The sequence below is a fragment of the Schistocerca americana genome, chromosome 3 (genome assembly GCF_021461395.2).
Source record: "Schistocerca americana isolate TAMUIC-IGC-003095 chromosome 3, iqSchAmer2.1, whole genome shotgun sequence".
Classification (NCBI taxonomy): domain Eukaryota; kingdom Metazoa; phylum Arthropoda; class Insecta; order Orthoptera; family Acrididae; genus Schistocerca; species Schistocerca americana.
Genome location: NC_060121.1, coordinates 207,875,124 through 207,887,707, shown reverse-complemented (window position 1 = coordinate 207,887,707; position 12,584 = coordinate 207,875,124). Strand labels below are relative to the sequence as shown.

The 12,584-nt window shown below is 36.8% G+C and overlaps 1 protein-coding gene across 1 annotated transcript in view; it reads right to left on the bottom strand.

Moving 5' to 3' along the window:
• Window positions 1–491: 491 nt before the first annotated feature.
• Window positions 492–12,584, bottom strand: part of LOC124605596 (retinol dehydrogenase 14-like) — a 90,414-nt gene continuing 78,321 nt past the window's right edge. The window contains exon 7 of the mRNA XM_047137384.1: window positions 492–696. Within this exon, the coding sequence (XP_046993340.1) occupies window positions 592–696 (105 nt within the window). The 3' untranslated portion in view covers window positions 492–591. The remainder of the gene's footprint in view (window positions 697–12,584) is intronic.

Here is a 12,584-nt window from a genome sequence, read left to right as displayed (position 1 = left end):
TCCAAATAGAGGTAACTCTAGTGCTTGAGAAGACAATATTATCCCTCATCCCTGTAACGTAAAATTTGTCAAACTGGTTCATCTACATACTACTATGGTATGGAAGATTCTGATTAGCCCACTGACTTTAATAAGAATTATTAATGGAAAAACCACGGAAAATCTCATACCCTCTCAATGTGCCTAATATCATTGCAAAATATGATCTATGGATTAAACTAACCCAAACCATACATACAGCAGATTAATACATCTATTACTTATAGTATAAACGAGTATCATAATATGCTAATTGAGATGAAAACAATATATTTGATGTTTTCTTTATATTTGGGCCTCTACTCCATGTTTTTCCTGTTTGTTGCATGTTAATGTAAATTCTACCAAATAATAAATACATAACAACAAACTACCATGTCAGGAACTGATCCCCGATAACACAGAAAATACATTGGAAAATGGATTAGAAGGAATGACATTTCAAAGCATAATTCAACATGAAGATAATATTTTATTAAAATATCAAAATATCTTAGTAGATTCACAGAAATATTAGTAACAGTAGCCTTTTACAACCAAGGCATATATTAATCACCAGAATTTCTCTTCTGGTTTGAGACCCACAAATTGTTCAGTGATCTCCCAGAGCTTCTTTGCCATACCCTCATCTGTTGCCAGAGGTAATGGCTTGTCTTCCTGTAATGATAAATAAATAAGGTTAAGTTAACATAAGACTTGAGACACTCTCTCTCTCTCTCTCTCTCTCTCTCTCTCTCTCTCTCTCTCTCTCTCTCTCTCTCTCTCTCTCTCTCTCTCTCTCTCCCTCTCTCTCCTATAAATGTCAGGTAAGAAATGGTGGATGAAAGGTGTATAGTTATGGACATGGAAATTTTGTTTACACTGATGATGATGTGGCATCGATAGGTCATATTGACCATGAACAACATGATCTTAGACAGAGATTGCACATTCAAGCCGCCATGTTATTCTAGCAGTCTGCATTTAAGCCTCGTGCTGTGTACATGTGTAAGTCTACTGTGGAAATAAATATTTATGTGCAGATATTTGTAGGACAGTTTGTTCAGTATACCTCTACATGCATCCCGTTCCCATAATGTGAAAACAGTAATTTTATACAAAATATGTGTGACAAAGCATGGCAGTTTTGGTGATATGGAGTACAAATTTTGAATCTGGAGTTAACATTAAATGATTATTGACTTTGTTTTGCACTATGTGATACATTGATTTTCAAGAATACAAACATGTTGAACTTTGTTGGAATCTGATGTCATGAAATATTGTGTGTGAGATTAAACTGTTTGTAGAGGAAACTAACTTGTCATGCAGATAATTGTAGGTTAAAACAATCACATATTGAAAATAAAACAATTTAATCAATTATAAAAGCCAACAGGGGATTTGCTTCTATGTCCAGTTATGACTGGTAAGTGTAAACACTAAATACAGGAGGCAGAGAGCAGCAAACAAGCACATTTAAAAGTAGAATAAGCTACTGGACCAAGTCCCTCATTATATTTAGAAAAACACGTGCACACATTCATACATACACATGGCCACTGTCATCTCTGGACACAGGGGCCAAACTAATTGTTCTAACCTGGACTTTCCACTGTTATTGTTAATTCATTTCAGCACATTGTCAACAGAATTAAACCTCAGTGTAAAGTGTTCTCACTGGTGGCATTCACATTCACAAATAAGTCCGTATCAAGTGTGTTTAACAGCACCATATTTAATTCTGTTGCTGGATTCCATTCATCTGCTATTTATTATTCTTCCTCACTTAATAAGAATGAAAATAAAGAACAAAAAGAAAAAAAAAGTCTGCCAGCAATAAGAAGTTGGAAGACAGTAAAATTCCAAAAATAGCAGAAAAAATTAATATATGTAAAATGGAGACAAGTTATCAAAATTAATAACCAAGATTAATATTAAGAGTTGCAATCACCTGACAGATCAATGCTGGGAGGTGAAAGCTGAAAATCATAGGTTACATTTGGGCGGAAAGACACTCTTGGTGGAGTGGGGAGGATTTCATGAAGGATGGATCTCATTTCAGGGCAGGATTTGAGGAAGTCGTATCCCTGCTGGAGAGCCACATTTAGAGTCTGATCCAGTCCCGGAAAGTATCCTGTCGCAAGTGGGGATCTTTTGGGGTTCTTCTGTGGGAGGTTCTGGGTTTGAGGGGATGAGGAAGTGGCTCTAGCTATTTGCTTCTGTACCAGGTCGGAAGGATAGTTGCGGGATGCGAAAGCTGTTTTCAGGTTATTGGTGTAATGGTTCAGGGATTCAGGACTGGATCAGATTTGTTTGCCATGAAGACCTAAGCTGTAGGGAAGTGACCGTTTAATATGGAATAGGTGGCAGCTGTCAAAATGGAGGTACTGTTCCTTGTTGGTGGGTTTGATGTGGACGGATGTGTGAAGCTGGCCATTGGACAGATGGAGGTCAACATCGAGGAAAGTGGCATGGGATTTGGAGTAGGACCAGGTGAATCTGATGGAACCAAAGGAGTTGAGGTTGGAGAGTAAATTCTGGAGTTCTTCTTCACTGAGAGTCCAGATCATGAAGATGTCATCAATAAATCTGTACCAAACTTTGGGTTGACGTGCGGGCTATTTGTGTATAAGGAAGTGGCATCAGTGGTTACAAGGATGGTTTCCGCAGGTAACACACTGGGTAAGGATTCCAGGCGTTCGAGAAAGTGGTTGGTGTCTTTGATGAAGGATGGGAGACATCATGTAATGGGTTGAAGGTGTTGATCTACGTAGGCAGAGATACGTTCTGTGGGGGCTTGGTAACCAGCTACAATGGGGCAGCCGGGATGATTGGGTTTGTGAATTTTAGGAAGTAGGTAGAAGGTAGGGGTGGGATGTCGCTGGGGTCAGGAGGTTGATGGAGTCAGGTGAAAGGTTTTGTAGGGAGCCTAAGGTTCTGGGGATTCCGTGAAGCTCCACCTGGACATCAGGAATGGGATTACCTTGGCGAACTTTGTATGTAGTGTTGTCTGAAAGCTGATGCAGTCCCTCAGCCACATACATATATATAATCATCTTGTGCACCTGGACGTGTTTACCTTAGTCACAGGGCATCTACAGTGGGTGTATTTTTGTTTTCAATATAAGTTATCATTTGCATGTATATGTTATACCTTTAAAACAGTTCTTTGAGATTTTTATAATAAAATGGAAAAGTACTTACAGATCAGCATCTAATGCATTATTTTGAAACCAGTTTTCTCTCATGTAATGAATTGGCTGAAAGTCTGAAGTTCTCCACTTGATCATTGTTTTCAATATATAGCACTTTAATTGCCATTTTCTGCATTTTCCTTTTGGTCACTATTTTCAACATATAGATCTTTAACAACAGTTTTCTGCCCGTGTTGAAAACAGTGACCAAAAGGAAAACTGCAAACTTTCAGCCAGTTTTTCCCATGAGAGAAAGCTGTTTGGCTTAAAAATAATGAAATAGATACTGACCTGTAAGTACTGTTCCATTTTATTACAGAAACTTCAAAGAAATATTTTAAATCTATGACCTATAAATCTAAATCTATGACCTATATATGCAAACAAAAACATTATGTAATATTTAATGACACCCACTGAAGGTGCCTTGTAACTAAGGCAAGATGTGTCTGGGTGCACAAGAGAATTAAAAAGAAAAACTTGGTGTGTAGTATGCAAAAGGTATTTTTCTTTTGAACTACTATAACTTATGTACAGCTGCTATGAAGATGTTCAAAGCTAGAAACTTGTTAAAATAAATCTGAAAGTGAACTTAGGTGGAAAACTATATTAATTTTATATTTGCATAACAGATATCTCAAGAGACAAAAATGATTAAAAATGTTGGCTTTAAATTATTGATGTCAGAAAGGTTGCTAATATAGTTCAATCTTCTCAAGTCTAAAGTTTTATTTAATTTGTAATTTCTCATAAATAAATTGTAGTTTTAAGACATGTGCTTGTAATTTAAGTGTGTTTATCATTGATGAACTGGAAACATCAACCAAACATTTGTTAATATCTGACTTCACTGTAGTTGTCTAAAAGAAATTTCAACCATTAAGAATGAGCCAGCCCACTCACAACAAAAAGAATTTGTGGAACACATAGTATCAATGTAGTAGAAAGCAATTGTGACAAACTTTAAATGAGTCACCAAGATTTGTGATGTTATAAAATTGGAAGTGTTTTACAGTTATTTTGTATTACACTCATTTCTCAGGTTTTTGTGAGAGACCCATTTCTAGCATTTCAGTGCTGATATTCCTGTCAACCTGCCTTATTGTGTGTCTTAGAACTTGCGATTCTCAGTAAACTCTCTCAATTGGTCCCTGAATAACTATATTTTCTCCAACTCTTTCCTCTTTCTAACTGAACATAAGAACTTATGTTCCCAGAGAGCTAATGATTTTTTACCTGTTGTGTTTTTGTTTCTGTTAGTGCCTCATAAATAGCTCATAATTTTCTGAAATAAAACTGAGTGTAGTTCTGAATTCACACTGTTATAGGGCAGTTTACATAGGCAACATGTATCATGAAACTTCCTGGCAGATTAAAACTGTGTGCCCAACCGAGACTCGAACTCGGGACCTTTGCCTTTCGCGGGCAAGTGCTCTACCATCTGAGCTACCGAAGCACGACTCATGCCCGGTACTCACAGCTTTACTTCTGTCAGTATCTCGTCTCCTACCTTCCAAACTTTACAGAAGCTCTCCTGTGAACCTTGCAGAACTAGCACTCCTGAAAGAAAGGATATAGCGGAGACATGGCTTAGCCACAGCCTGGGGGATGTTTCCAGAATGAGATTTTCACTCTGCAGCAGAGTGTGCGCTGATATGAAACTTGCAGAGTGAAAATCTCATTCTGGAAACATCCCCCAGGCTGTGGCTAAGCCATGTCTCCGCTATATCCTTTCTTTCAGGAGTGCTAGTTCTGCAAGGTTCACAGGAGAGCTTCTGTAAAGTTTGGAAGGTAGGAGACGAGATACTGACAAAAGTAAAGCTGTGAGTACCGGGCGTGAGTCGTGCTTCGGTAGCTCAGATGGTAGAGCACTTGCCTGCGAAAGGCAAAGGTCCCGAGTTCGAGTCTCGGTCGGGCACACAGTTTTAATCTGCCAGGAAGTTTCATATCAGCACACACTCCGCTGCAGAGTGAAAATCTCATTCTGGAAACATGTATCATTATTTCAATTATCAGTTATATTAAAATGAAAATTAACTGTAAAGTACGGAGTCTGCTGGTCACTGTCTCTCAAAGTACAAAGCTGTATCCTCAGAGGGTTACACCAGCCAAGTACTTCACAGAGTTGTGCCACTTCATTTATGATCAGTCGCCACATAAATAGTGCACATAACAGGGACCTTCATCTACTTCCATCACAAAACATCAACGTATCCTATCTGTACACCAGTAGTTGTCAGATGCTGCAGAGGTTGCTGATGCCAGAGACTATTTCCTACATCCTACAAATAGAGTGCAGATGATAATTCATCCACGGATTGTGGATAAAAGCAGCCACATGTCCTCACTCAGGCAATTGATGTCCAGATGAAGTTACCCACCAATTGTTGTGACAGTTGTCATCAGTCTTCAGTTGCCTAGCAGCTATCAATGAGTGATTAGCATGCAGTTAACACCAAGTGTCAAAGAGTTTATTCTAAACTATACCTGAGCTACAAGCTGGCTAACAGCAGTCCATACTGAAATATTAGATTAGTAAGTCATCACTGAGATCATACCTTTTGCCACACCTGTTAATCATCAGACTAAAGATGAGTATTTTTCTTGTATGGTATATTAGTAGTTAACTTTTTTCTTTTTCTTTTTTTTCTTCTTTTAAATCTTTTAAATATGGCTCCCAACATTATTTGTGGAAGGTAGGAAGATTAGGGGGTGGGGGTTGATTAGGTGGAAGAGACCAAACAGAGGGGTCATCGGTCTCATCAGATTAGGGAAGGGTGGTGAAGGAAGTCGGCCATACCCTTTCAAGGGAACCATCCTGGCATTTTCCTGAAGCAATTTATGGAAATCATGGAAAACCTAAATGAGAATGGCTGGACGCGGGATTGAACTGTCATCCTCCTGAATGCAAGTTCAGTGTGCTAACAGAAAGATTAGGGTTTAATGTTGTGATGTAGTCAAGACTGAGACACATTCAGAATTCTTCAGTACCATCCAATATTGTTGGTAATTTCACTTTATAAATTTATATGTCTGTATAAATCTATACCCACAAAAAAAATTATGTCAAACATAACTACTTATGTCTTGTATATTTAGAGTATATTTCAAAGCTTTATCATAAAAATCTGTACATTAAAATCTATTAAGTTTTTATAACATTTAATATCTTTGAACATGATGTAAAGCTCTTTCATTCAAATGTTTTCTATGGAACACTTTCTTTGTGAACACTTGGTAGGAAGTTGTGGAGTAATGGAGATACTGTACACTATATTTGTGATTATGTATGACCAGGATAATATAAGTAGCAGTGACATTTTTGGTTTAAATATTGAATGGGTGAAGAAGATAACTGACTTAACTAGAAACAAGAACAAAAGCATTCAAAACAGTGAGGATATAGAATTCAGTGAAGTTGAATAAGATTTGTTATGTTAAAATATTGATACAAAGCCAGATGCTGGAAGCACTTACGCTTACATTAAAATAGGTATCTAGAAAAGAAAAAAATTACTTGATTCAGGTAGCAGTTTCTGTAACATCAGAAGCCTTATGTGATGTCATTAGACAAAATGAGAATTATACTGAAATGCCAGTAATAGCAGTCAGATTTACAGGGGCTACTGGAAGACACAGCAAAGTGGTAAGAAATCAAACTTTACTGACATCCGAAACTGAGGCTGTAGTTGTTTAATAATTCAATACCTAAGTGAAGATCTCATTTCCAGATCAGATTGGTTACACAGACTTAATGCAGCTGTTGGTTGGAATGATGAAACATTATATATGACAGACAAGAAGTGAAACGTAAGCCAACCAAAATGTATAATGGAGGTAAAGGAAAAAACTCATAAAAACATGAGGGAGGTCATGTAGTAGAGGATGATACAGTACTGTAAGCTGAAGAGGAATTGATGAAACAATTTAGGAAAAAGTATCTGAAGCTGTGGGGCTGCATAACGAAGAAGAGAATGAGCTAAATGATTTGTTATGGGAATATGGGGACTTGTTCAGTGATGTACCAGGAAGCGTAAAGGATTATGAATGTGTATTAAAATTGAAACCTCATTTACCATTTTTATAAAACTGTACAATGTACCAAATGCAAGAAAACCAGAAGTTGGAAAGAAGATGCAAAAGATTGAAAAGTGTGGTATAATTGAGAGAAGTAGCAATGGTTATAATAATCCTTTGGTAGTTGTTTGTAGCTAAATGTGATGGAGGTGTCAAGTATGTTTTAATTCCAAACATGTGAAAAAATTTATACATAGATAAAATGCCCATCCTGAGGACATAAATGAATTATTGCATATATTCAATTGTATCAAACTGACAATAACCTAGATTTAACATTTGGGTTTCATAGGTATCCACTTGCCACAGAATCTCGAAAATACACAGCATTTTTGTACAGTGGTAAATGTCACCAGTACTGGGTTGTGTCCTTTGGGTTAAATGTTTCTGTAACTGACCTTGTATTAGCTCAGGAATTGCCTTCTAAATTAACCACATATGCTGACATTTTGCTTTGCACTTGGAGTAGGAATGAGCCTTGTTTGTTTTTAAAAGTGGTATTTGACAAACTGATATCATGAAGAATGACATTAAAATTGGAAAAATGTAAATTTCTGATGAGTGAAATGAAAATTTTGAAACATTTCATTACTGAGAAAAGTTCATTGCCAGATTTTAACTAAATTAAAGCTGTTCTTGAGTTTCCAGTACTCAAAAATAAGAAAAAACTGAAGTCCTTTCCTTTGGAATGTATGGATATTATAGAAAGTAAATTAGTAGTTGGTGTATGAATGCAGCATGTCTGTGTAACTTGTAAAATATATCTGTTTTGGTATGAGACACAGAATGTAAAGAAGATTTGTGTTCTATAAAAAGTGCTGTGTGTAACTGCAACATTCTGTAAAGACCAGAGTTATCCTCATTTTTTTATCTGTTTTGATGCTGTTTTTTACGGACTCCAAAAATATGAAAGAAACTTCACTGTAACTGAGAAAGAGCCGCAAGCTACACTCTAGGCATTTACCAGATTCAGGAGTGCAAGCTGTATTTCAGCAGGTTAACAAGATGGACCATTTTTCTATAATAATTTGACTATGAAATTAAGTACTATATGTGAAGGGGCCTGAAAAGTAGTTGCAGATGCAGTGTCTCAGTTGTGAGTAGCAGGAGGTGAAAGTAATACTAAGTGGGAGGAGAAAGACAAAGATTTGAAGATTATGTCTTTGAAAGGAATTAGAGATGAAGAGGTAACTAAGACCATCTGTAATGACATTTGCAAAAACCATAATCGTGATGATAATTGGAAACTAGTGCAGAGTTGCTTTGGTAAAAAGAATTTTGAGAAATCTGACAAATATTACAGAATATAGAAAGGAATTCTATTAAGAACAACAAATTTAGACTCAGATTATTGGAGATTGTGTTGGCCACAACAGTATACTGACAAATTTATTATGAACACTCATTCAAGTATTTTTGAGCACCAAAATATACATATTCATAAGTTACAGAAGAATGTGTTCTTTTAGAATATGGTGGATAAGGTATGAAAACAAATCTCAATTCGTGATCAGACACCAGTGAGTGAAGATAAGTAACATAGCTTATCAAAGGCACAGAAAAAAACATTCCAGAAAAGCCTATTTCTACTGTCCATTACCACAAACAAGGGAGATATGGTTTTATATTTGTCATAATAGATTTATTTTTAAAATATATCAAACTATATTCTATTAGAAAAACAGCAAGTGAAGCATTGATTTCAAAAATAGAGGACTGTTTTACACAGATAGGCATGCTTGGAGCAATGATGTCTGATAACAGGTCACAGTTTGTCTCAAATTCATGATAGGCATGCATTGAGAGGTCAGAAATAAAACACATTTTAATATCAGTTTATCATCCAGCCAGTAGTCTTGCAGGGAGGTATGTGAGAGAAATCAATATGCTGTGCAGTACTTATTGCAGTCAGACACCCATCCTGGGTTGAACCTTTAGTTAACAGTGAAGACGTGATGAACAGTTAGCAAGACATGTCCACAGGCTTTTACCACATGAAACACTAATTGATAAAAAAAAACACCTAATCTTATTGATAAACTCATTGAATTTCCAGAGTGTAAACCTATCTCAGCACAGGAGAGAGACACCATTAAAACAGACATGATATTAGGGGTAAAATAACACAGGTGAATGTAGTAGACTTGTTTTTAGTTGAGACACATGAGAAATCAAAACTGATGACAGCTGAGTTTTAAAAAATTCTTGATATGTACATGGGGTCCCTTTGAGGTATTGGCAAACCCATACCCCAATACTTATGGGCTGACCTATCTGAAATTAAGAAAATCATTTGGACTGAAGAATCTTACTGAACTAAAACCATGTATTCAGAGAATTTGACATAAATTAATTTTGCAAATTTTATTGTTTTCCAAATATTTTTTTCATGTGTTAATTACAGTTATTTTTTCATAAAAACAACTTCAAATGCTAATATATACTATTAACAAAATGTGATGACACTTATCATTCTTGAACAAATGAATTTTCAATATTTGTCTGTGTAATGTAAAAGGCTGATAAACTGGATTTGTCATGCTACATGATTTAGTCTTTCTGCTACATGATTACAGTATTTTGACACTGCTGTGTAAAGTCACAGACACATGTTACTTTCACTGACAAACACATACATTACTTTGACTTTGAATGGCATTCAGAAAACCAATACTTATGAATGAACATTGACTGAATGTTATCACTTATGTGACTGGTTAAGGATATTTACATTTTCCTTTGATTTACTTACAATCTTCAGTATTTTATGATGTGCTGATATGATTTGTCAGTGCATTTAGTTACATGATATACACTGATTGCCATTACCTTTGGAGGCATTACTAATTTTTTCATGAAATACAAAGGCAGTCAAAAAGTGTCTTGTCCGAGATAGTTACAATAATGTCTCACACGAACACCACCTACTTTTATGGTGACCCAGTGGGTATGCAAGTCAAATTTTGTGACTCCAGATTCATTAACTTTGGTGCTAGGATGCATTGCATACCGTAGTGTAAGCAAAATGGCAAATATAAAGAGAACCATGAACTGTGCTGTGACTGAATATCTTCATTTGAAAGCAATGACGCTCAATGGAATTGTGGAGGACATGCGTAATACACTTAAGGACAGTGTCCCATCTTATGCAACAGTGAAAAACTGATTATCTGACTCCTAACATGGAATAACTAGTGTGGAAGATGTGCCAAGGAGCAGAAAGCCTGCCACCATTGCCACTGATGAAACAATGACTGCAATTTACAGTATGAGCTTACAGGATTGACAATCAATGTTTCAGCACATTGAAACCATGTTTGGAATTTCCCATGGGTGTGCTCATGGCATTGTTGTGGATTTTTTGGGAGTATGGAAAGTTTTATCTCAGTGGGTCTCAAAAGACTTGAATGCAGATCAGTGACAGGAGCATGTACAGTGTTGTAAAGAAATAATTCGCCAATTTGAAGTGGATGAAGCACGTTTTCTTGCAAAGTATATGACAATGGACAAAATGTAGGTTCACCGCTTTGAGCGAGACAAAACAGCAGTCACAAAATTGGAAACATCCTTCATCCCCCTTACAAAAAAATTCCATGTTCAAAAATCAGCTAGTAAGGTGATGGCATCAGTCTTCTAGGATGCAGAAGGGGTAATTATGATTGATTAATTGCAAAATGGTGTAGCTGTCAATGCATCATACTATTGCACCCTCCTGCACCATTTGAGAGAAGTGATAAAGAAGAAAAGGCACAGAAAATTGGCTCACGTAGTTCTTTTGCATCAGGACAACACACAGGCACACAAAGCCCTCATAACACTGGGAAGTCTGCATGGCTGTGGGCTTGAATCATCTGTCATATTCTCCAGCTTTGGCTCCATCAGACTTTTTTATTTTCCCAAACCTAAAAAAAGACCTCAAAGGACAACCATTTGACAATGATGATGCAGTGAATGCTTGGTTGGAATTGAAATTGAAGATATTTTATTTTAATGGTTTACAGAAGTTATCTGAGTGTGTACACAAGTGTATTAGTGTACACAGAAATTTCATAACACCAATTTATTTTTCAATATAATACCTATCATCTATTTGTTAGGCTAGAAACTTCTTGACTCCCCTCATATTACACTTTTATCATTATTTGGAGGCATCTTGTCTGTTTCTTCATGAAATAAATTTCACAGTGAAAATACTGATCATAGATACAGAATGAGACACATCAGTTCAATTAGCATTATAAAATATTTTCAGATGTTATTTATTTATGCACAGCTTTTTTATTGTGTTACCTGTGTCAGTTGACAACCATTTTGTATTATAAATTATTCTGGGTACCATGGCAGTGCATTTGGGCACAGACTTAGGATTTGTTTACTTATGTGCATTTCATTAAATTTACTATGAACATGGACTCGCATTCGGGAGGACGACGGTTCAATCCCGCGTCCGGCCATCCTGATTTAGGTTTTCCGTGATTTCCCTAAATCGCTCCAGGCAAATGCCGGGATGGTTCCTTTGAAAGGGCACGGCCGACTTCCTTCCCCATCCTTCCCTAATCCGATGAGACCGATGACCTCGCTGTCTGGTCTCCTTCCCCAAAACAACCAACCAACCAACCTACTATGAACAATATAGCAAAGAATGTTGGGTGTGGTGGGGAGGGGGGAGAGCTCATTATTGCTGGACAGGTATATATGAAAAGCTTTGCTAAGTTCAATTTATTTCACTTGATCAAGTTGCAGACATGTTGTGAAACACACTGTCATATCCTGACCTGTTTCAGTATGCTAGTATGATTGTCCATTTATCTGTTGGTGTACACACTAATGTAAGAACATTTAATGATTATACAGGGTGATTCAAAAAGAATACCACAACTTTAAAAATGTGTATTTAATGAAAGAAACATAATATAACCTTCTGTTATACATCATTACAAAGAGTATTTAAAAATGTTTTTTTTCACTCAAAAACAAGTTCAAAGATGTTCAATATGGCCCCCTCCAGACACACGAGCAATATCAACCCGATACTCCAACTCGCTCCACACTCTCTGTAGCATATCAGGCGTAACAGTTTGGATACCTGCTGTTATTTCTCGTTTCAAATCATCAATGGTGGCTGGGAGAGGTGGCCAAAACACCATATCCTTAACATGCCCCCATAATAAAAAATCTCAGAGGGTAAGATCAGGGCTTCTTGGAGGCCAGTGATGAAGTGCTCTGTCACGGGCTGCCTGGCGGCCGATCCATCGCCTCGGGTAGTTGACGTTCAGGTAGTTACGGACAGAT